Source organism: Sander lucioperca, chromosome 10 (assembly GCF_008315115.2).
Source record: "Sander lucioperca isolate FBNREF2018 chromosome 10, SLUC_FBN_1.2, whole genome shotgun sequence".
Lineage (NCBI taxonomy): Eukaryota > Metazoa > Chordata > Actinopteri > Perciformes > Percidae > Sander > Sander lucioperca.
In genome coordinates, this window is record NC_050182.1 from 8,831,783 (window position 1) to 8,853,239 (window position 21,457).

General features: G+C 40.5%; 1 protein-coding gene across 1 annotated transcript; it reads left to right on the top strand.

Annotated features, from left to right (window-relative positions):
• Positions 1-20,686: 20,686 nt before the first annotated feature.
• LOC116058486 (angiogenin-like) lies at positions 20,687-21,124 on the top strand. The gene has a single exon (XM_031311316.1). The coding sequence runs from the start codon at positions 20,687-20,689 to the stop codon at positions 21,122-21,124; it is 438 nt and encodes a 145-aa protein (XP_031167176.1).
• Positions 21,125-21,457: the final 333 nt, after the last annotated feature.

The following is a 21,457-nucleotide window of genomic DNA, read 5'->3' on the forward strand; positions in this document are numbered from 1 at the left end:
CTGTCTAAACACACACACACACACACACACACACACACACACACACACACACACACAAGACAGAAAGTCTTAATCTTTTAAAATGTCCTGCATTGCAGCTAAACTTCAGCACAGCCGAGAGAAATCGCAGAAGATAGGATCCAACTCTCAGGTGGCCAAATACCTCAACCAGGACTTTGAATTGCTGAGAAAAAGCTGTCCAGAGAGAGGACAGCTGTTTCAGGGTGACTGCTTTGAGGCTCTGCCCTCATCCTTAGGCTTCAAAGAACTTGGACCAAATTCCTACAATGTTCAGGGCATCACTTAGAAAAGACATAAGGTGGGTACAATAAGTAGATGGAAACAAACACCAAAAGATTCAACACAGTCTCACTCCCTACTCGTCAAATGTCTGATGCATGGTCAAGGACCCCTGGCGTCAAGTTCCAAAGAAAGAGGTGTACCTTTTAAAATTTAACACATTTACATATAATAGATGACCGAATTATGTCAAGAAGTTGTCGTTGTGTTTGTTTGACGTATGCAACACAGAGCAGGTAACAAACAGGGAACCGTCTGCGTCCTTCCAGATATTTTTTCCTTGTTTCTATCAGCAGTTGGTATGAGCAGAGCCAAAAGTTTAGGTCCAGTAGATTTCATAGTAACATGTCTGCAACAGGCACAAATGTTCCTACATTTTGACCAACCATGATGTATGAAGAGTGAAAAGTGTAGGGCAATTTGTTTGGAAAATATTTCAGAGAATCGTACTGCAGCTCCCCCCTCTGTCCTCCACTCTAACTCTCAACATTCTGACCCCATACACACACATTGGAAAATCTGAAACGGTCTGAAAACTGGACAATACATAAACTGTGATTTGGTAGAAACCGTGCTTGATATCATAATGCCCATTCAGCCCAATAAAGGCCAAAGTCGTGTCTTCGGTTTAAACTTTTAATTATTTTTCTACATTAAAGTATGGCGATACAGTATGGCCCCAAAGAGGGGTTGTTTTGAACTATGTTAAGCGATTTCCCGAAGATTTTCCATTGGAAACTGGGAAACTGGATTGCTGACTTGAATTGTGTTAGAAGGTAAAGTAGTGAGAATAGTTGAAAAACTGGGAATGGGAGTTAATTTTAAGATGATGCTAAATGGGATTGCTGGCTTCAATTTGGATGACAAAGCAGCTAAAGGAGAATGAATGAGTCTGAAAAGTGGGGAATTGTCAGATAAGGTAATCTCAATCAACTGACACTGACACATGTACAAATGCACACAGTACAAATGTGCACACACACGTACAAATATAAGGAGAGGAAGATGAGAGGAAGAAAGGAGGCGTTATTTGTCAGCTAACATGATGTCATGATGGACTAACTGACAAACTGACTCTGATAACTGACCTCAGGCCTCAACACCAAGACGAGGCTCTAAAACCCTAACTCCTATCGCTTAATGTTTAATACTGTGAGAGATATGACACCCTGCTGATCATCCTGTTCAAGAATGGTGTGTGTTGTGTAAGAAATGTGAGGACAGTAGCTGTCAAAAAGGACCTGTTTCTCTTCTTCTCCTGGTATTTCTGGTAGGATTTATTACGCTTGTAGAGCGGATGTGACACACACACACACACACACACACACACACACACACACACACACACACACCAACAAAAGGGAGGTCACACACATAAGTCAGTCAAAAAGTAGTTTATTTAACTAAATATACTAATAACACAAATTAACTCAACATAAATACAATAGTGGGGTGTGTAAATGTAGAAGACATCAGTCGTGTTTGCCATGTGTGGATGAGTGAATAAATGGTGTGATGTATGTTGTAAGGTGCAACAAACCAAACAAAGAACAAAATGGTGGATGGATGCAGTAGCACCACCTCACCAGAGAGAGTGAGAGAGACTCCCAGGAGGGCCGTCTTTTATGCCTTCTGTAAGTCACGCCCAGATGGCCAGGTACAGACAACCCTCCCAGCTCCACCTGCCCGCCCACTCCCAGTACCTGCAGACAAAGGAGCAGAAGATAACAGGCAGGCAAATTGGGAAGGGTCGTCACACCCCCTCCCTTAAGATGGGAGTCCTCACTATTACAACATGTAACTCCAACTGTCCCAAGGACACTAAAAAAACTCAACTCAAAATTCAAATTTCAGATCTTCAACAATATGACTCTGGAACATCACTTTCAACCTGTGTATGTCAATACAACCTGCAGACGCCCTCATAGCTTACCCATCAAGGTCACCCTCCGAGCAACCTTGGTACCTGTAGGAAGCAATTTAAGAGAGACTACCACCAAACAAATAGAAAAAGATACTACATGAAGCAAACCCAAGTCACTTAAATAGTCATAGCTCTGAACATGGCATCAGCCACCGTATTTTCAGCTCCTTTTACATGTCGTATGTCTAAATGAAATGGTTGGAGGAAAAGACACCAACGCATAAGCCGCTGATTTGGATTTTGGAGTGAGTGGAGAAAAGTTAGAGGATTATGATCGGTATAAACCACCACCGGACTCACTCCACCCCCCACATAAACTTCAAAGTGCTGCAATGCCCAGATGAGGGCCAGTGCCTCTTTTTCAATGATCGAATAATTCAGCTGATGTGAGTTAAATTTTTTAGAAAAGAAACTCACCGGACAGCCGACACCATTTTCATTAGTCTGCATGAGTACAGCACCAGCTCCCACCTTACTAGTATCCACATACAGCGAAAAAGGCTGGTCCATCTGTGGGGCTGCTAGGACAGGGGCAGAACACAATAACGACTTCACAGACTCAAAGGCATCTTGACATGGAAGCGACCATACAAACTTCACCTTTGGGCTTAGTAAAGAAGTGAGTGGAGCTGCTACTGTGGAGAAATTTTTACAAAACCCACGATAGTAACCCACCATACCCAAGAAACGAGAGTTCTTTCTTGGTAGTCGGAACAGGAAACTGGTCAATAGCTAACACCTTTGCTCTTACTGGACAAACCTGCCCTTGACCAACCACCTTACCCAGGTAGGTGACTGTCGCCTCAGCAAACTCACATTTTGCCAAATTGATGGTCAAACAAGCCCAGGCCAACCGATCAAACAGGGACTGGATGCGCTGAAGATGATCCTCCCAAGAGTCACTGTATATCACAACATCATCTAAATAGACAGCACAACCCACCAGTCCTGACACAACCTTATTCATTAGACGTTGGAAGGTGGCTGGGGCGTTACGTAACCCAAATGGCATCACTGAATAGGAGTACAAACCACTGGGTGTAATGAAGGACGCAATCTCTCTAGCTCTAGGACTCAGAGGAACCTGCCAGTAACCTTTAAGTAGGTCAAACTTACTGACAAACTTAGCAGAGCCAACTTGGTCCACACAGTCCTCCATACGTGGAAGTGGAAAAGGGTCAGGCTTCGTCACTTGGTTCACTTTACGAAGATCAGTACATGGCCTAAACGTACCATCAGGCTTCTTTACAAGCAAACATGGAGAGGACCAACGAGACGCACATGGCTCAGCAATGTTATTTTCCAACATATAACTGACCTCTGCTTCCAACTGCTCTCGTTTATCCGGAGACATGCGATAAAAACGTTGTCGGACTGGCTTAGCATCTCCCACCTCAATATCGTGTTCAACAAGATGAGTACGAGACGGAACATCAAATAAACACGGATTAGTTCTTATCAATTTCACCAACTGTGCACGCTTTGGTTCAGGTAAATGTTTTAACACTCCCTCCAGTTCAGCAAATGACTCAGAGTTCTTAAGACGCCCTCTTAACACACCATCATCGGGTGTAATCAACTCCTCCTCATTTTCCACTGTTGGATCCACAGATGGAGGTGAATGCTCTACTGTAACTGCTGCAGCACCTGAGGAAACCGTAGACCCGGGACCTGGCATAGCAGAGCGAGCATAATAGGGTTTTAACAAATTAATGTGGCACAACTGTACAGACTTCCTTCGATTTGGAGTTGAGACAAAATAGTTCAGGTCTGACACTTTTCGGGTCACTGTATAGGGGCCACAGAACTTTGCCTGAAAAGGAGAGCCAACCAACGGCAGAAGTGCCAAAACCTGATCACCTGAACTAAAATCATGGCGTTCTCCCTGCCGATCATACAGCGTTTTCATTTTATTCTGAGCTCCCTGAAGATTATCTCTCGCCAACTTATTTGCATGGTACAACCGCTGTCTGAAACCATTTACATAATCTATCAAATTGGTTGGAGCCTCCTCAGCTTTCCAGTCATCATGTAGTGAGGCTAAAGGGCCTCTTACTTTGTGACCAAAGACCAGGTCATTAGGACTAAAGCCCAAACTCTCTTGGGACACCTCTCTGGCAGCTAACATTAACCACGGTAACCCCTCCTCCCAGTCACGGTCCAACTCAGTGCAGTAAGCACAGAGAAGAGACTTCAGGGTTTGATGAAACCTTTCTAGAGCTCCTTGGCTCTGAGCATGGTAAGCGCTGGACTGAGAATGTTTGACATTTAACTGCTTTAACACCTCTGCAAACAACTTTGAACAGAAGTTAGAACCCTGATCAGACTGAATAACCTTTGGAATACCAAAAATAGACAGGAAGTGTGTAAGAGCTTTCACAGCTGACTTAGTGGTGATGTTTCTGAGGGGATAAGCAACAGGATAACGTGTAGCCTGACACATTACTGTAAGCAAAAAGGTATTTCTAGCTTTTGAGCGTGGCAAAGGACCAACACAAATCAATGATCAAATTCTCAAATGGATGTTCAGCAACTGGAATAGGATACAGATGGGCAGGTTTAATTACCTGATTTGGTTTACCAGTTAACTGACATGTATGGCAAGTTTTAATAAAAGCAGAAATGTCTCTCTTCAAAAGAGGCCAGTAAAAATGTCGCAAAACTCGATCATAGGTTTTCCTTACCCCTAAATGACCTGCCATACCATCAGGAGCTATCTGAAGTACAGCAAGTCTCAATGTAGACGGCAGAACTATTTGCACAATTTCATCCCCCACAAAACAGTCCCCCTGGGGAACCCACTTCCTCACCAACAGGCCGTCTTGGAGAAAATAACCACAAGCTGCACTCTCCACCTCATCATCCGGAAGAACCTGGCTGTACAGAGCCTGAAGGGTTGGGTCATCTCTTTGCTCTTTTACCAGATCACTGCAAGACATAGGCAAGGGAAAAGCAGGCACAGGAAACACAGACTCTCTTTTCTTAACTGGACTATCCAGACAGGAACCATCACTGGCTCGGCTCATAGCTCGTGTCACTGCACAATCTGAAAGCACCACAGAAATGTTTTTGGGTGAGTCAGAACCTTCTACCTGGTGAGTTGGAGTGTCCACCGGAACAGATGAACCAGGCCACATACGATTTCCTGCCAGGTCATTTCCAAGAATGACGTGTACTCCCCCCATAGGCAAGGAAGGCCGCAAAAAACAGTCAAACCCATCCCCCGGACAACAACACTGGAGCCGGTGTCTGTCTCAGAGGAGACAGATAGCACAGAGTCCACAATAAATGAGTCAAGCGCCCCTGAATCTCTTAATATTTTTACAGGAACTTTCCTGCCACTCCCAACCAGTGAAACATAACCATCAGCTACAAACGCAGCATAACCAGGTTCAATCTCCTCATTAGCTGAGGAAACAATCTGCTGTTGCTCCATCACAGGAACCCTAGTCCCCGACTCTGATGAAGGTTTTGTGTGTTCCCGCACAGCAGCAATGACACGACTTCGCTCTGCACGCAAAGACGCAGCAGCAGCAGACGATTATACTGGTGAATACCCAGGCTTCAACTTCTTCTTCAGCACCGGGCACTCATTTCTCCAGTGACCCTCACCCAAACAGTAATTACAGACACGATTTGGATCCAGCTTTCCCTGGAAACCCCTGTCTGCTTCAACTGAAAACCTTTCTGTCCCTTCTGACAAACTCCTGTTAGAGTGGGCAGCATCTCCACGACCACGGTTCTCCCAAAAAACCTCTATGGGTCAAGACAAACTCATCTGCCAATTTAGCAGCATCTGTAACCTTGCTTACCTTCTGTTCATTTATATAAGTTACAACACGACCAGGCACAGTATTTTTAAACTGTTCCAGCAAAATTAGTTCCTGCAAATCCTCAAAGGTTTTTACCTGAGACGCAGCACGCCATCGATTAAAATGAGTGGCCAAATCACCGCTAGTGTAAGACCGCTTCTCTTTCTTCTCTGACCTAAACCGCTGACGATATGCTTCTGGCACCAATTCATAGGCCCTAAGTACAGCAGCTTTAACCAATTGGTAGCTAACACTGTCAGCAACACTCATGGCTGAGAATGCCTCCTGGGCTCTGCCAGTGAGCACACACTGAAGCAGTAGAGTGCTCTCAGTGTCAGACCATCTTCAGGCCTCCGCTAAACGTTCAAACAACACAAAGAAAATGTCCGGATCCCGTTCATTAAATTTAGGAACTAACCGCAAATTTACAGAAACATCAAATGATGGAGTATGAGGAGCAAGCCATACTGAGTCCTCAGCCCTCTGTGGTTCAGGCTGAAGCCTTCCCTTACTTATAAGGTCCAACCTATAGCGCTCCAACTCTACCTGTTGTCTCGCCTGATCATGGGCAAGTTCAGTTTCCCGAAGACGAACATCTTGTCGTGCCTTTTCTAACTCCATAGCGTTCTGCAATTGTAGCAAGAGTAGCTGTTTTTGCTCTTCAAATGACAAAACCAGCCAGCACAGGAGCCATGTTAGACACTTTAACATCCCCATTTACATCAGATAAACTAGTCACTACCACAGGCACACTAGCAGACTCCACTAGGACAGGCCAAACATCCTGCTCCACTAATTTGGCCTTTAAGGTGTCCAGCAACTCATCTTTGTTGAACTTCTTGGGGAGATCTACGCTGTAATGGTCAGCCACTCTAAATAGCTGCTCTTTTTTGTAAGAATTAAGCAACTCTTCACTTGGACACCGAAGAAATTCTTCAATTGAAGCCATTTTTCCAGACAGAACCTTTCCTCAGCAAGAAATACTGTACCAGCACACTACAGGTAGACAAGAACACCACCAGAAACAAGTTTTCACCACCACCAGACAAAGATGACAGGCTGTTTTAGTTATGGAACCTCATTCCTCTGGCTAACTGCCTAACCAATACTACCTCTCTCACTCAACCCTAGTCTTCATGCAGGCTAGCAGCGGGATAAATTAAGCACAAACCCAGTAACCCGGTTAACTTTCAGCATGCTGAAAATCACCTAGACAGCCATGGAGTGCACCCGAGCAGCTCCTGGAACCGCTCTAACCACCTGCTGCACAAAAATAACAAACTAAAACAAAAAACAGGTCAATGGGAACAACGAGTGCCCGTCATTGCTTATGCCTGTCAGGAATAAAGGTTCCTAAAGACTCACCAGCCTTCAACTCTGCCCAGCAGTACAGGAAAACATGTTAACATTAACAATTACCAGAAGATAAAAAAAAATCTGTGTGAAACACTCCCAAATTTTTTTTTTCTTTACAGTTTCCCAGTACTAAAGATCCCAGACGAGCCCCCATTTGTTACCGTCTGGCTCAAGGCTGGCAACAAAAGGGAGGTCACACACAGATAAGTTAGTCAAAAAGTAATTTATTTAACTAAATATACTAATAACACAAATTAACTCAACATAAATACAATAGTGGGGTGTGTAAATGTAGAAGACATCAGTCGTGTTTGCCATGTGTGGATGAGTGAATAAATGGTGTGATGTATGTTGTAAGGTGCTCAAACCAAACAAAGAACACAATGGTGGATGGATGCAGTAGCACCAGCTGAGAGAGAGTGAGAGAGACTCCCAGGAGGGCAGTCTTTTATGCCTTCTGTAAGTCACGCCCAGATGGCCAGGTACAGACAACCCTCCCAGCTCCACCTGCCTGCCCACTCCCAGTAGCTGCAGACAAAGGAGCAGAACATGACAGGCAGGCAGATTGGGAAGGGTCGTCACAATATCAACAGGTTTTAGGATTTGCACAAACATCACAACGCCGACCTTTTCAAGAAGATGGTTGATGGAATGGAAGAGGGAGGCTGTGTTTACATAGTCCAACAAGTCTGCCATCGGTGGAAAACTTTGAAATAAATATTCAATACTATTTTGTAAGGCTGCATGTAAACAGCCTACTCGGAAGATTATCTCTTTTAGAATAAGTGCAAAAACTGGAATATTATGTGCATGTAAACGTAATCAGTGTATTTAACAAAAAGAAATTTCTCATCCCAGGATGTTTAATTATAATAATTTAAGTAGTCTTCCTCATGTAAACCTACAACTACAGCTATTTTATTTCATATTTGACCTTTATAAATCAATGGTGTCCTGGCCAAGAAGGCAGCAAAGTTAGATGTTGATAATATCCATACATACAATAAAATACAAATGGTACAGAGTAAACACTAAAAACATATCCACCTCAATGAAATCCAAGGTGCAGTGACTACTGTTTAAATGGTTAGCAGTATATTTCTACAGATATTGAGACACACCTACTGTACTGGGAAATATAAGCTGTAGGCTATAGATGCTCCAATGATCACAACATTTCTGCAGAATAAATATTTGCATAGATTCCAGTTTTCCTTGGTAGCTGCTGAAACATGTCTTGCACCAATGATATAACAGTCACACAAAACAAAATCAGGTAGGCATTGATGCATTTAACAGAAAGACCTTTACTCAGAACAGGGAGTTAAATTAATAGTTTAGGCAGCTTTCATAACATAAAACCACTATAACTACAACTTAATATAAAGCAATTTCTAAAATATGAATGGTTTGAATTAGGGATGCCCCGATTGATCGCCCGCCGATTATTATTGGTCAATATATTTCCTATAAACTCATGATCCGGTGCTCTGCATCATTCTCTTCTGGCTGCATGCCTGTGTCTGGTTGCCTGTTCATGTAAAGTAAAGTCCTCCAGCGGCCCCATCCCTCCCACCTTATGAGCCAGGAGCCACATGTGGTTGTTCAGACCATCTGAAAATCTGAAAATGGATGCAACGTATGATATGCAGCTTTGAAATAGTGGTACACAATGATGGATTATTAAAGGATGAATACACAAATCAATGCACCATTAGAACACTTAAGGGGTGCAAGTGGTGTGACATTATGTGCTGTTTAAAGGGGAGGATTTGTGATTTCTTACTTGACATACAAGGAAAAAGATCTGCTTTAATGAAATCCATGCTGTTAGAATCTTATGAGGCTGAAGGTGCAGTGGTTAATCTTCCAATGGATTAGCAGTGTCTTTCCACAGAAAGTGAGTCACACCTACTGGGAACTAAAACTATAAAGACGTGTCAATGATGATGCCGCTTCTGTGGAGAGAATACTTGAAAAGATTCCAGTCTATTTTTTTATAGTGTGGTATCTTTAGTTTCGTTGCTGTAATGCTGTTTGGAAGAAGTATTCGCTGACGCTGATCTTGATAATAAAAGGTTTATTACATCAAAGATTCCAGCATCATGACGGATTCTGCAGAACCCAGAGAGTACCTCAGTCAGTGGTTACTCTGAAGATTTTCTCTTCAAACATGAGGTTAAGTACTGTCCTGTGTAACATGAGACGTGGTGATGGGGGTAGTTCAGTCCAGTGCTGGAGCCAATCAGTCAGTGACCCCCATTAGCTCAAGCAAAGTCACTGTGTCCTCTAACCATTTGTTTTAGACAAATGGAACCATGTGTGGAAGTAAATCATATACTACAATAGTTTAATTATTACTTTGCCTAGCTGCTGAAACATGTTCTGCACCTATGATATAACACCGACAGAAAACAAAATCAGATAGGCAGATGTATTTAACAGAAAGACCTTTACTCAGGCTAACAGGTTTTATAATAACTGAAGTAGCTTCCATTACATGAACCCACTATTACAACTACAACCTGGTATAAAACAAATGTCTAAAATATGAATGGTTTGAATAGAATAGAATGACTGGACATTATGTATGCACAAACCCAAGTGGAATGCAAACATATATATATTTGATTTTATTTATATTTAATGTATTATTTTTACAACAGCAACATGATCTATTCAAATGACCATAACTCCATGGTTACAACAAGCTCCCTGACCTCAAAATAAGTCATTTGTCATTGTGTTAGACACAAAGAATTACCTAGAGAATGCTGTATGTACTAGAGATATATACGCTACGTTAGGAAGGTAAGAGATGTTAGATATGTCAGAGTAAAGTCTCTAACAGCTTTTATATGATAATATAAAGAGATGTTAGATATGTCAGAGTAAAGTCTCTAACAGCTTTTCTAACTCTGTGTTCTCCAGATCAACATGAAGATCTCTATCTTTGCTGGTGTTCTGCTGATCTCTGCTGTTCTCATGTTCCTGGGACCAGAAACTGCAGATGGTGCAGATGCTGCTCTGTCCTTTTATAAAAGGCACGTCAACAAGGGGATGACTGAAGACCAATGTACCGACGTGATAAAAAATAGAGGAATCAATGAGGAATACAATGAAAAAATCAATCAGGAAAACAAAGTCTGCAAGCCTACCAATACCTTCTTGAATGGTAAAAATGCAGATTCCACCGGAACAATCTGTTGTAGTAGAGAAGGAGGGGAGCTGTGGCCACAAAACCACAAATTTAAAATTAGCAAAGCTATTTACCCACTTGTTGAATGTAAGAGGGATAAAGTTTCCCAGTATCCCGACTGTGTTTACAAAGGTGAAACTTATACCGACAGGAGAATTATAGTCAGCTGTACCAGCAGCAAAGACGGTGGTACACCTTATCACATTGAAGGTAATGAACCGTTTAAACCACAACCTGTTATCTCTCCAATACCTGGATACCCGTATCCAATACCCGGATCCCCCCAGGGCTGCGTTCTTTCTCCTCTGCTCTTCTCCCTGTACACCAACAGCTGCACCTCCAGTCACCAGTCCGTCAAGCTTCTGAAGTTTGCGGACGACACCTCCCTCATCGGACTCATCTCTGATGGAGACGAGTCCGCCTACAGGTGGGAGGCTGACCACCTGGTGACCTGGTGCAAGCAAAACAACCTAGAGCTCAACGCTCTAAAGACAGTGGAGATGGTTGTGGACTTCAGGAAGAACCCAGCCCCACCTGCCCCCATCACCCTCTGTGGCTCCACAGACACTGTGGAGTCTTTCCCTTCCTGGGAACTACCATCTCCCAGGACCTCAAGTGGGAGCTGAACATCAGCTCCCTCGTCAAGAAAGCACAACAGAGGATGTACTTCCTGCGGCAGCTGAAGAAATTCAACCTGCCAAAGACAATGATGGTGCACTTCTACACAGCCATCATTGAGTCCATCCTCACATCCTCCATCACCATCTGGTACGCTGCTGCCACTGCCAAGGACAAGGGCAGGCTGCAGCGTGTCATTCGGTCAACTGAGAAGGTGATTGGCTGCAATCTGCCGCCGCTCCAGGACCTATACACCACCAGGACTCTGAAGCGTGCTGGTAAGATTGTGGCTGACCCCTCCCACCCCGGACACAAGCTCTTTGAGTCACTCCCCTCTGGCAGGAGGATGAGGTCCATCAGGACCAAAACCTCACGCCACATAAACAGTTTTTTCCCCTCCGCCACTAGTCTTATTAACAAGGCCCGGAATCCATCCTGACTCTCTCCACACCCCACCTCTGGCTCCTCATGCCACTGTACCTACTCTGCTGTAGCGTCCCTTTTCACTACTGTTTAACTTATTTTACTATTTATTTAAATTTATTTTATCGTTATTAATATGTACTGTGTGTATATGTTTATACTTACATTGTTTATATTCTTTTTATCCTTCTTATATTTGTATGTGTGACATGCTCCAACAACACCATGACAAATTCCTCATATGTGCAACGTACTTGGTAATAAAGCCCTTTCTGATTCTGATTCTGATTCTAATCTATTACTACCTGATGTAAATGAGTAATCTGTTAATATCTGATGAATAAAACATGTGACAGTTTAACTCTGGGTCTGTTTTTAATGTCGTCATGTTCACTCATTCATAAAGTAGGTAACAGATCAATATAATAATAATAACTCTATTTGTAAAGCACCTTTCACACATTAAATGCAGCTCAAAGTGTTTTACGAACTAAACTCTAAAGAGACATACAGAAGATATATTTATGTTCATATTAATATAATAAAAACAATAGTTAAAAAGGTCCAGAACCAAAAGCAGTAAAAGTGGCAGTTAAATAAAATAGTCAACAAACAATGTATAAACTAAATGAAGTCCTTTCAGAGGAAACATCAGCCAAAGTATCTAAAAGAGACTCTAAAGTCACTAAGTAAATAAAATATATATAATATAAAATATATAAAAAATGAAGGTTATTTGTTATCCCTCCTTTTGTCCTCGGGTCAAATTCCTACATCAGATATTTGGGTTTTCTTTCAACCAAAATGTCCAAAAGGAATAATGTGGATGGTTCCCTACGGTGCTCTTAACAAGTTAAGTAAAGGATCAGTTCACTATTTTCATTGAATTTGGGTGTTTTATTAAATTTTCATACCATTTGAAAAATAAATTGATGAAAGAATGTTTAAAGAAGTTACAAAAATGTCAGAAAAAGCTCCAAAAACTTGAAAAAAAAAAAAATTTAAAAAACGTACAGAAGAAGTCGTCAAAAACGTTGAAAAGAAGTGACAAAAACATCGGGAAAAGCAACAAAATGTCGAAAAAGACTGTTAGGGTGAGGTCTGGACCCAAGAGCGAACACAGACTAGATGGGTGGAATTTGAAAACAATTCTTTAATGTAAGTTCAGCCAAACAGAAGTCTTGCAATTTAACTAGGGAGGGTGGTGATCCAAATGGAGTGGAGGAGTGGAGGTAGGCAAGGCAGGCTCGAAAACACACAAGGCTGGTGGCGTGGCTGGAAGCGAAGATGAGGAAGCCCTCCAACGTCTGCGCACAGAAAGACGACACAGTGTTAATACAAAGAAAAACTTCAAAACAGGTTCACTAGAGAACTAGAGTGTTTGGTCGAGAGTAGTTACCACTTGGTAGACTGAAACGAACTGGCGCTGGCTGCCTGGATCACAGGAGTACTAGTGCTGGAGCTTGATTAGTAGATCGCCTGCAGCTGGGCTGGAGAGCCAGGTGCCCTGGAGAAAGCCACGCCTGCCCACACACTCCACACACTCCCACACACACACAGAAGACCAAAAAAAAGGAAACACAGCCTGAGTCACGGACAGGTTGTGACAAAGACGTCCAAAACATTTAAATTTTGACCTAGAAAAACTAACACGAGGGTTAGAACACAGAAACAAGTCTTTCAGAGCACGATTCCTCCTCCTGTCCACTCATATTTATCCACATAAATCCTGATTACTGGATGAAAATAATTGTTAAACATATGCAAGATAAGCAGAAGGTGTAACACAGATTAGATTAGATTTAATTTTGTCATTGGAAATGGAATGGAAATGGAAATTGATTTATTTCAAACAGGGACAATGCACAAATAAACATTAAACTTGTTAAACAAGAGAATATGTCCTGGGCCAGGTTATAGCAGCAATTGCTAATTTCCACCTGTAGTCCCTGGGTAGGTATAACAAATTTAAAAAATAACAATTTAAATAGAAATTTCACAGGATTATAGATAACATGATGTCCATAGTAATTAAAAACAAGCAGTTTAGCAAAAAAACAGGAAAACAGGGGCGCCATCAGCGCACTCACTCTCACACACACACACACACACACACACACACACACACACATAAATACAATATCTTATAGATGTGTCCAAACTTGCTTACTCAACAATCAACTCTTTGTTAGGCATTGGGCAGATTACAAGTACAAAGAGAACGAAATGCAGTTTGCATCCAACAAGAGGTTCAAAAAGAGCAGAAAAATGCAATGTGATATTCAAGTAGACAGGACAAGAACTATAGTGCAGTGTAGACAGTAGTATACAGAAGGTTTACAGAAGGTGGTTTAGAGTAATATAAATTAAATATAAATATGTGTAGTGTATTAGCAGTTACCTTATAAGAGCAGAATAAATATGGCTATGTAATATGAACAATGTATGAACAACATGTACAGATAGTAGCAGTAACATTATAATAGTAAGAATAATATAGATATATGCAGTGTATTAACAGAATATATTATAAAAAAAACAGAATAAATATGGATATTCAGTATGAACCATATAGATAGTTGTGTGCAGTATGTACAGCTATGTACAGTGTAGTAACATTATAAGAGTAGTAAGAGTAAGTGTATGTGCAGGATGAATAGTATGAAGAGCAGTAGGATATGGCTATGTATAAGTGTAAGTACAGTATGTACATTTGTCAATAAATAGAACACTATGGGTGGGATAGGGTAGTGCACCAGTCTACTATACATATTACATGTTATAAGGGTTAGATGGTTGCGGGTGGGTGACAGAAATATATTATTAATGAGGATAATATTCTTTAAACTGTAAACAGAGCAGAGCTGAGGGCTGCTGTGCACATTAACACACGAGGACAGCAGTCAACAGCATCAATCCATCCATTATTTCATAAGCTACAAGTTGAGTTATGTTTTCTCTGTCAAGTTTATAACTATAGATTTTAGTTTAGCTGTTTAAATGTCCAACGATAGGCCGATTAGCTGCAGGGACATTACTGTACACATGGAAACATTTAGTAACTGAAAGCAGCCTCTATTATTAAAGTCTATCTTTAAAGAAATAACTCACATACATCACTACAATACATCATGTAACCTTCCTGTTGTCCTCGGGTCGTTTTCAAAGTTTCTATATCAGACGTTTTGGGTTTCTTTTAACCTAATTTCCCAAAAAACAACACGGATAGTTCCATTCAACGCTGAAGGATCAGTTCACTACTGTTATTGAATTTTGGGTGTTTTATTACATTTTATAACATTTAAAAAAAAGCAATTGAAATGGTTTTAAAACAGTATCCTGACTAAACTTCAACATAAGTTCCCCTGATGTTAACTATTAGTCAAAATAATTCATAATTTCAGCATTTTAACTCAAAGGATAAGGATATGTTTCATATAAATAAAAGTTTATTGACTATTGATTTCCAAAAAAAGTGTAAAACTAGTGGTAATAAGTTGGTTTTAGTGATAAAAAAGCACAGAAGAACACAAGAGTTAAAAAGCAATCGCCTACAGATTCTGTGGGGGGGGTGGATGATTTAAGGTAATTCACACATGGTCCAAATAATCATATCTGTATAATAATATATTGACTTTAAACTAAAGATATATTAAGACAAGCCATGCGTAGACACTGTGATTATGGCTGCCAGAACTTTCCTGCCGCAAGGACTTGTGGGATGGCGTTATCTTCTTTCCTTTCATAAAGGATGGTCCAATGTATCCTATGCTAAAGGAGGTAACAAAGGAAGCATTGATGAACCTTTCCTTACCACTTTGACAATTCCAACGGCTCTTATCATGGCAGCAGCTTTAACTGACTATTTGACCGCAGCCTCGGTTTAACGAGCGACTGTTAATTGACAACTTTCAGCCAAATGTGTCTGTAGTTGTCGTAGTGATGGCAGCTTAAAACAGGAAGAGAATACGTAGCTTTTCTCATGAATGCCCCTTTAAGTTTTTTATGAAAATGTTAAAACATAGGGTTACCACAGACACACAGACGCACACACAGAGAGACACACACACACACACACACACACACACACACACACACACAAAGAAATGTTTCTTTGAGGATGAGTTGAGGATTGTTCCACCAGATGGAGCCCTGACTCTCTTCACAGTTTATATTCTGTCAGAAACAAGAACAGACTGAACACAAGTGGAGCAGAAACTAAAATAATCTCTTCATCTTCAGCTCTGATCTCTAAATGGTTGATGTTGATGATGCTGCTGTTTTTAAGGAGAGACACTAACAGACAGAAACATCATCTTTACCTTTATTAATCTTCCATAACATGCCTTCTTTAGGAAACATTCATGTTACTACACTCTGTCTGTTTGACAGAAAATACTAGTATTAACCCTCTAGTTGTCTTTCCGTCGGCAACTTTTTGTTTTTCTGGGTGAAAATTTAAAATAAAAACTTTTTTTTCACTTTTTCGGATGTCTTTGTCGATTCTTTCTGCATTTTTTTATTTATTTTTTATTTATTTTTCAAATACAATAAAAGTGAATAAAACACCCAAAATTCAATTAAGTAGTCAACTGATCATATATTTTACTTGTGAAGAGTGTTGTATGGAACCAGCCACGTTATTTGTTTTGACCATTTGGTTGACAGAAACCCAAATTTCGGATATAGAAACTTTTTGAAAATGGGTCAAATTTGACCTGAAGACAACAGGAGGGTTAATGTAATTAATCAGAGAGGTTTGATGCTGATATCTGTTAGTTAAAATGTTTTAAACTCTTCAGCTGAATTTCTACTTGTTTTGGAGGTAATAAATATCTTGATCTAGTATTTTATCTTCTCCTAATAGTGTATGTGTGTGTTATCAGAATGTGTGTGTGCTGTGGGTGTAGTACCGTCCTCCACAGGCGTCAGATGAGTCAGAGCAGCCTGAGGTCTCCCCCCCCTCCTTGTTTCCGCCAGTGTCCTTTAGTGTCATATCTGAAGTACACCTCAGGGTCATGTGGGTGGCGTCCCATGGAGCTTCCTGTCCCACGCTGGCCTCTGCTCTGACCTCAGCCTCTCCTTGGAACATGGTCAGAGCTGCAGCGTGGAGATCTTCATCAGCTTTTTCTGGACCAGTCTGTGGTTCTAGTTTCACCATCATAAGACTTCTTAGTTCAGGCCAGACAGAGGCATCGAAAACAGCATCAGTCTATTTGTCCTGTTTATCATATTATTCAGGAGAATAACTCCATAACATGCCAATATAATTACAGAACATTTTTTGCAAATATATCTTCATTAGAATTTACGATAGTATCTTGTTTTATTTTGATCGATCAAACAGCTGTTTGTATAAGATATTAATTGTAAGAATGGCTTTGTGAATTTTTCATATCATCAATGAGGGGCAATATTTTGTTTTATTTTACACACTGGTCTCAGTTTGACGTGTTTCATCCATCTCCCGTCGGAGTCACCGTTTCTCATTTCCTCCGTTCCTTTCTGTGTGTACGCCGGGGTCAGAGAGTCCGTGGAGGACCGAACATTTTCTCATCAAGTTTGCTTTTTATAAATCCCAATTCTTGCTTAGAGAGCGGCGTACGTCTTTTTTTGTGCGTATCCCACATTTATGCCACACACACACACACACAGACACACACACACACACACACACACACACACACACACACACACACACACACACACACACACACACACAGAGACACACAGAGACACACACACTCAAAAGTGCATGCATACATGAGTACATCCTAACTGAAAACTGACTGTAAACTGGCTGTAAACTGACTACTTTGTGATATTAACAAAAGTATTTTTAATGTTTGTCTGTTCTTGTAGGTCATCATTTACAGTCAGCGTCTGCATCAGAAGAAAGTGTGAAAACAACATCCTAACTTTCCTTCTTGATTTCCTGTGGTTACCTTTGACCATCAGTGAAGTGTGTATGTATATGTGATCTGTGGGGGTAACACCTGAACCTGGAGCTGATTGGGGACCATATATGGTGATGAACTTCAGAGACAATCTCTCTCTGTCAGACGATATAAGACACAAGATGATTTCATTTTTCTGTCTTCAGACTCTTCAGATTTGCATCGTGTCAGAGTTTACTCTTTGTTTTGGTAACCATTTCATCTTTCTCATTGCATGAAACCAGAGGAGTGAAGGACAGACTGAAGATTTCTGCAACAACTCTTGGTAATAATTCTTCTCTAATTATTGATATTTTTGCCACTTCTTTTAATGTTTTTGTCAATTTATCAACACTTTTTTCACAACAATTTTTCTTCGCTGTATTTCACAATTTTTTTTTTACTTTTGACATGTTTTAGTAAGATATATTAGTGTTAGGGTTAATAGTCAGATATGTGATTTTCCATTCCATCACTTTTTTGGGCATTTAGGCCTTTAATTTGTGACAGTTGGAGGACTGGGCCTTTACATATGGACGCTCGCTCCACCACTGGGCCACCCAAGAACCAACAAGACTGATGCTGACTCTCTCCTCTCATTTTATTTTGTATTCTTTATTGTAATAAAATAGTCTAAAGTATCCGACGATTCTTCTCTAACTTCAGCTGTTTGAACCCGACAGTCCGGTTAGTTTTGGGGCTCATTCAAAGTCGCTTTCAACACTTTTAACAGTTTTCTTTCTTTTTTTTGCCATGCTCGCTTCCAACGTGATGCTCGCTTTCAACACTTTTATAGCTTAGTTTTTATGACGTTTTTTGTCATTTTTTTGATTGTTTTCTAAAGAAGCTTGAATTAAACTGTGATGTAACGTAGTGTGTGTGGTATAATGTGATATTCCAGGTATCTCTCCTGCTGCTGACTCTAGAACTCATCTCTCTCCTGTCATTCAGGTAAATATACTTTACATTATTATTCTCTCTTTAACACATTTAAACTCTGGATGTTTATATCTGCAATCATTCAGAACTTATTCTGGCTGCATCAGGACTTTATGGATTTCTTCTGCAGAAAGATTGAGATTAATAATCCTGTGTGCAGTTATTCTGAGCTGTAGAAACTCCTGATGTCACTTAACAAGTTCTTACATCATCAGCCAGTTAGGAGACATTTATAAAACTAAAGACATATATATGATAATTGAATTTCTGAAATCATATCTTTAAAAGCTTACAGTTCATCACAATCGCTAACATCCTTTTGTCCAATCTGTAGTCACATTTTCACACAAAATGGGGGTGATGCTGTGGTTATCATAGAGGAACAAACTAGAAACTGCAGATTTATAAGAAAGATTAAGCAACAGTATAACAGATTAATACATTTCCCACTTTTCATTATTCATTAATCATTATTTTTGCAAAAAATGTCACAGTTTTCAACAGGGGTGATCTAGGATCAGATCTTTAGGGAGGCTCAGCCCCTAATGAGAATGTGACATGGATAAACCAGTAATTTCATTATCTGATGATCTCTGAGCTACTGAACAACAACATCAGCTAACGTTTGTTGACACTATGATGGAACTAAACCTGACACTTCATAAGTCTCAGTAATAATGACCAATGTGACTCAATGTTCTAACATTCAGCAATTTAATCAGCAACTGAATCAACATTGAGGCATTTTCTAGAATGGGTGCAACTGATCCTTCACATAGGTGCACACAAGGGGTGCATACTTGTTTTGGAGGTAATAAATATCTTGATCTAGTAGTTTATCTTCTCCTAATAGTGTATGTGTGTGTTATCAGAATGTGTGTGTGCTGTTGGTGTAGTACCGTCCTCCACAGGCGTCAGATGAGTCAGAGCAGCCTGAGGTCTCCCCCCCCTCCTTGTTTCCGTCGGCCTGATGGCTGCTGGTCTGTTGTTGCAGACAGTCTTTGGCCCAGTGTCTTTAGTGTCATATCTGAAGTACACCTCAGGGTCATGTGGGTGGCGTCCCATGGAGCTTCCTGTCCCACGCTGGCCTCTGCTCTGACCTCAGCCTCTCCTTGGAACATGGTCAGAGCTGCAGCGTGGAGATCTTCATCAGCTTTTTCTGGACCAGTCTGTGGTTCTAGTTTCACCATCATAAGACTTCTTAGTTCAGGACAGACGGAGGCATCGAAAACAGCATCACTCTATTTTTAGTTCTGTTTATCATATTATTCATGAGAATAAATTCCATAACATGCCAATATAATTACAGAATTTATTTTGCAAATATATCTTCATTAGAATTTACGATAGTATCTTGTTTTATTTTGATTGATCAAACAGGTGTTTGTGTAAGATATTAATTGTAAGAATGGCTTTGTGGTGTGAACCAGCTCTGTGGTTATCATAGAGGAACAAACTACTTGTGGTGTGAACAGGGTCAAAAGTGCAAGCATACCTCAGTACATCCTGACTGAAAACTGACTAAAAACTACAGTCAGCGTCTGCATCAGAAGAAAGTGTGAAAACAACTTCTTAACTTTCCTTCTTGATTTCCTGTGGTTACCTTTGACCATCAGTAAAGTGTGTATGTATATGTGATCTGTGGGGGTAACACCTGAACCTGGAGCTGATTGGGGACCATATATGGTGATGAACTTCAGAGACAACCTCTCTCTGTCAGACAATATAAGACACGAGATGATTTCATTTTTCTGTCTACAGACTCTTCAGATTTGCATCGTGTCAGAGTTTACTCTTTGTTTTGGTAACCATTTCATCTTTCTCATTGTATGAAACCAGAGGAGTGAAGGACAGACTGAAGATTTCTGCAACAACTCTTCAGTAAATTGCTGAGTAATAATAATCTCATCTAATCTCAGGTAATTATAACTCTATGTTCCCAGACTATCATGAAGATCTCTATCTTTGCTGGTGTTCTGCTGCTTTCTGCTGCTGGAGGAAATCCAAGAGTTTATCCATCAACATGGATAGTTAATATATTCACTCTTTCAATGCTTTTTGGCTCTTTTTTTATGCCTTTCTATATTTTCAACGCTGGCCTATGAATCATAAGTAAAATAATAATCTGTTTACCATTTATTAATGATGGTTATTATAACTCAGTGTTCCCCAGACAACCATGAAGATCTCTCTCTCTGCCGGTGTTCTGCTGCTCTCTGCTGCCGTGCTCTCTCTGGAGTTTAAAGAAGAAGATCCTGTTGAGAAGTTTATAAACCAGCATATCAACGAGAAGATGGACGATGACGGCTGCACCGAGGTGATGAAGAAGAGAAGAATCACGGACTGCAACGGCAACTGTAAGCCGACAAATACCTTCATTGAAGCAAAGTTCACCAGCGTCAAACACGTCTGTAGGGCTGAAGGAGAGAACATTGGTGGTGATAATTATAAAAGCAAAAATAAATTCAAAATTGTTGTCTGCAAAGGAGGTCGAGGTAAACCTCCTCACTGTGAGTACAATAGTGTAAGATATGACGACAGGAACATTGTAGTTGGATGTAATGAAAAACGTGAACCTGTTCACTTTGTAAGGGTTTTACCTGATGAATCAGAGTAATCTGTTACTACCTGATGAATCAGAGTAATCTGTTACTACCTGATGAATCAGAGTAATCTATTACTACCTGATGAATCAGAGTAATCTGTTACTACCTGATGAATCAGAGTAATCTGTTACTACCTGATGAATCAGAGTAATCTATTACTACCTGATGAATCAGAGTAACTTGTGTCTCCTGTTGAATAAAACGTGTGACAGTTTAACTCTGGGTCTGTTTTTAATGCCTCTATGTTCACTCATTCATAAAGTAGATAAAACTACACATCAATATAATAATATCTTGTTTGTAAAGCACCTTTCACACATTAAATGCAGCTCAAAGTGTTTTAC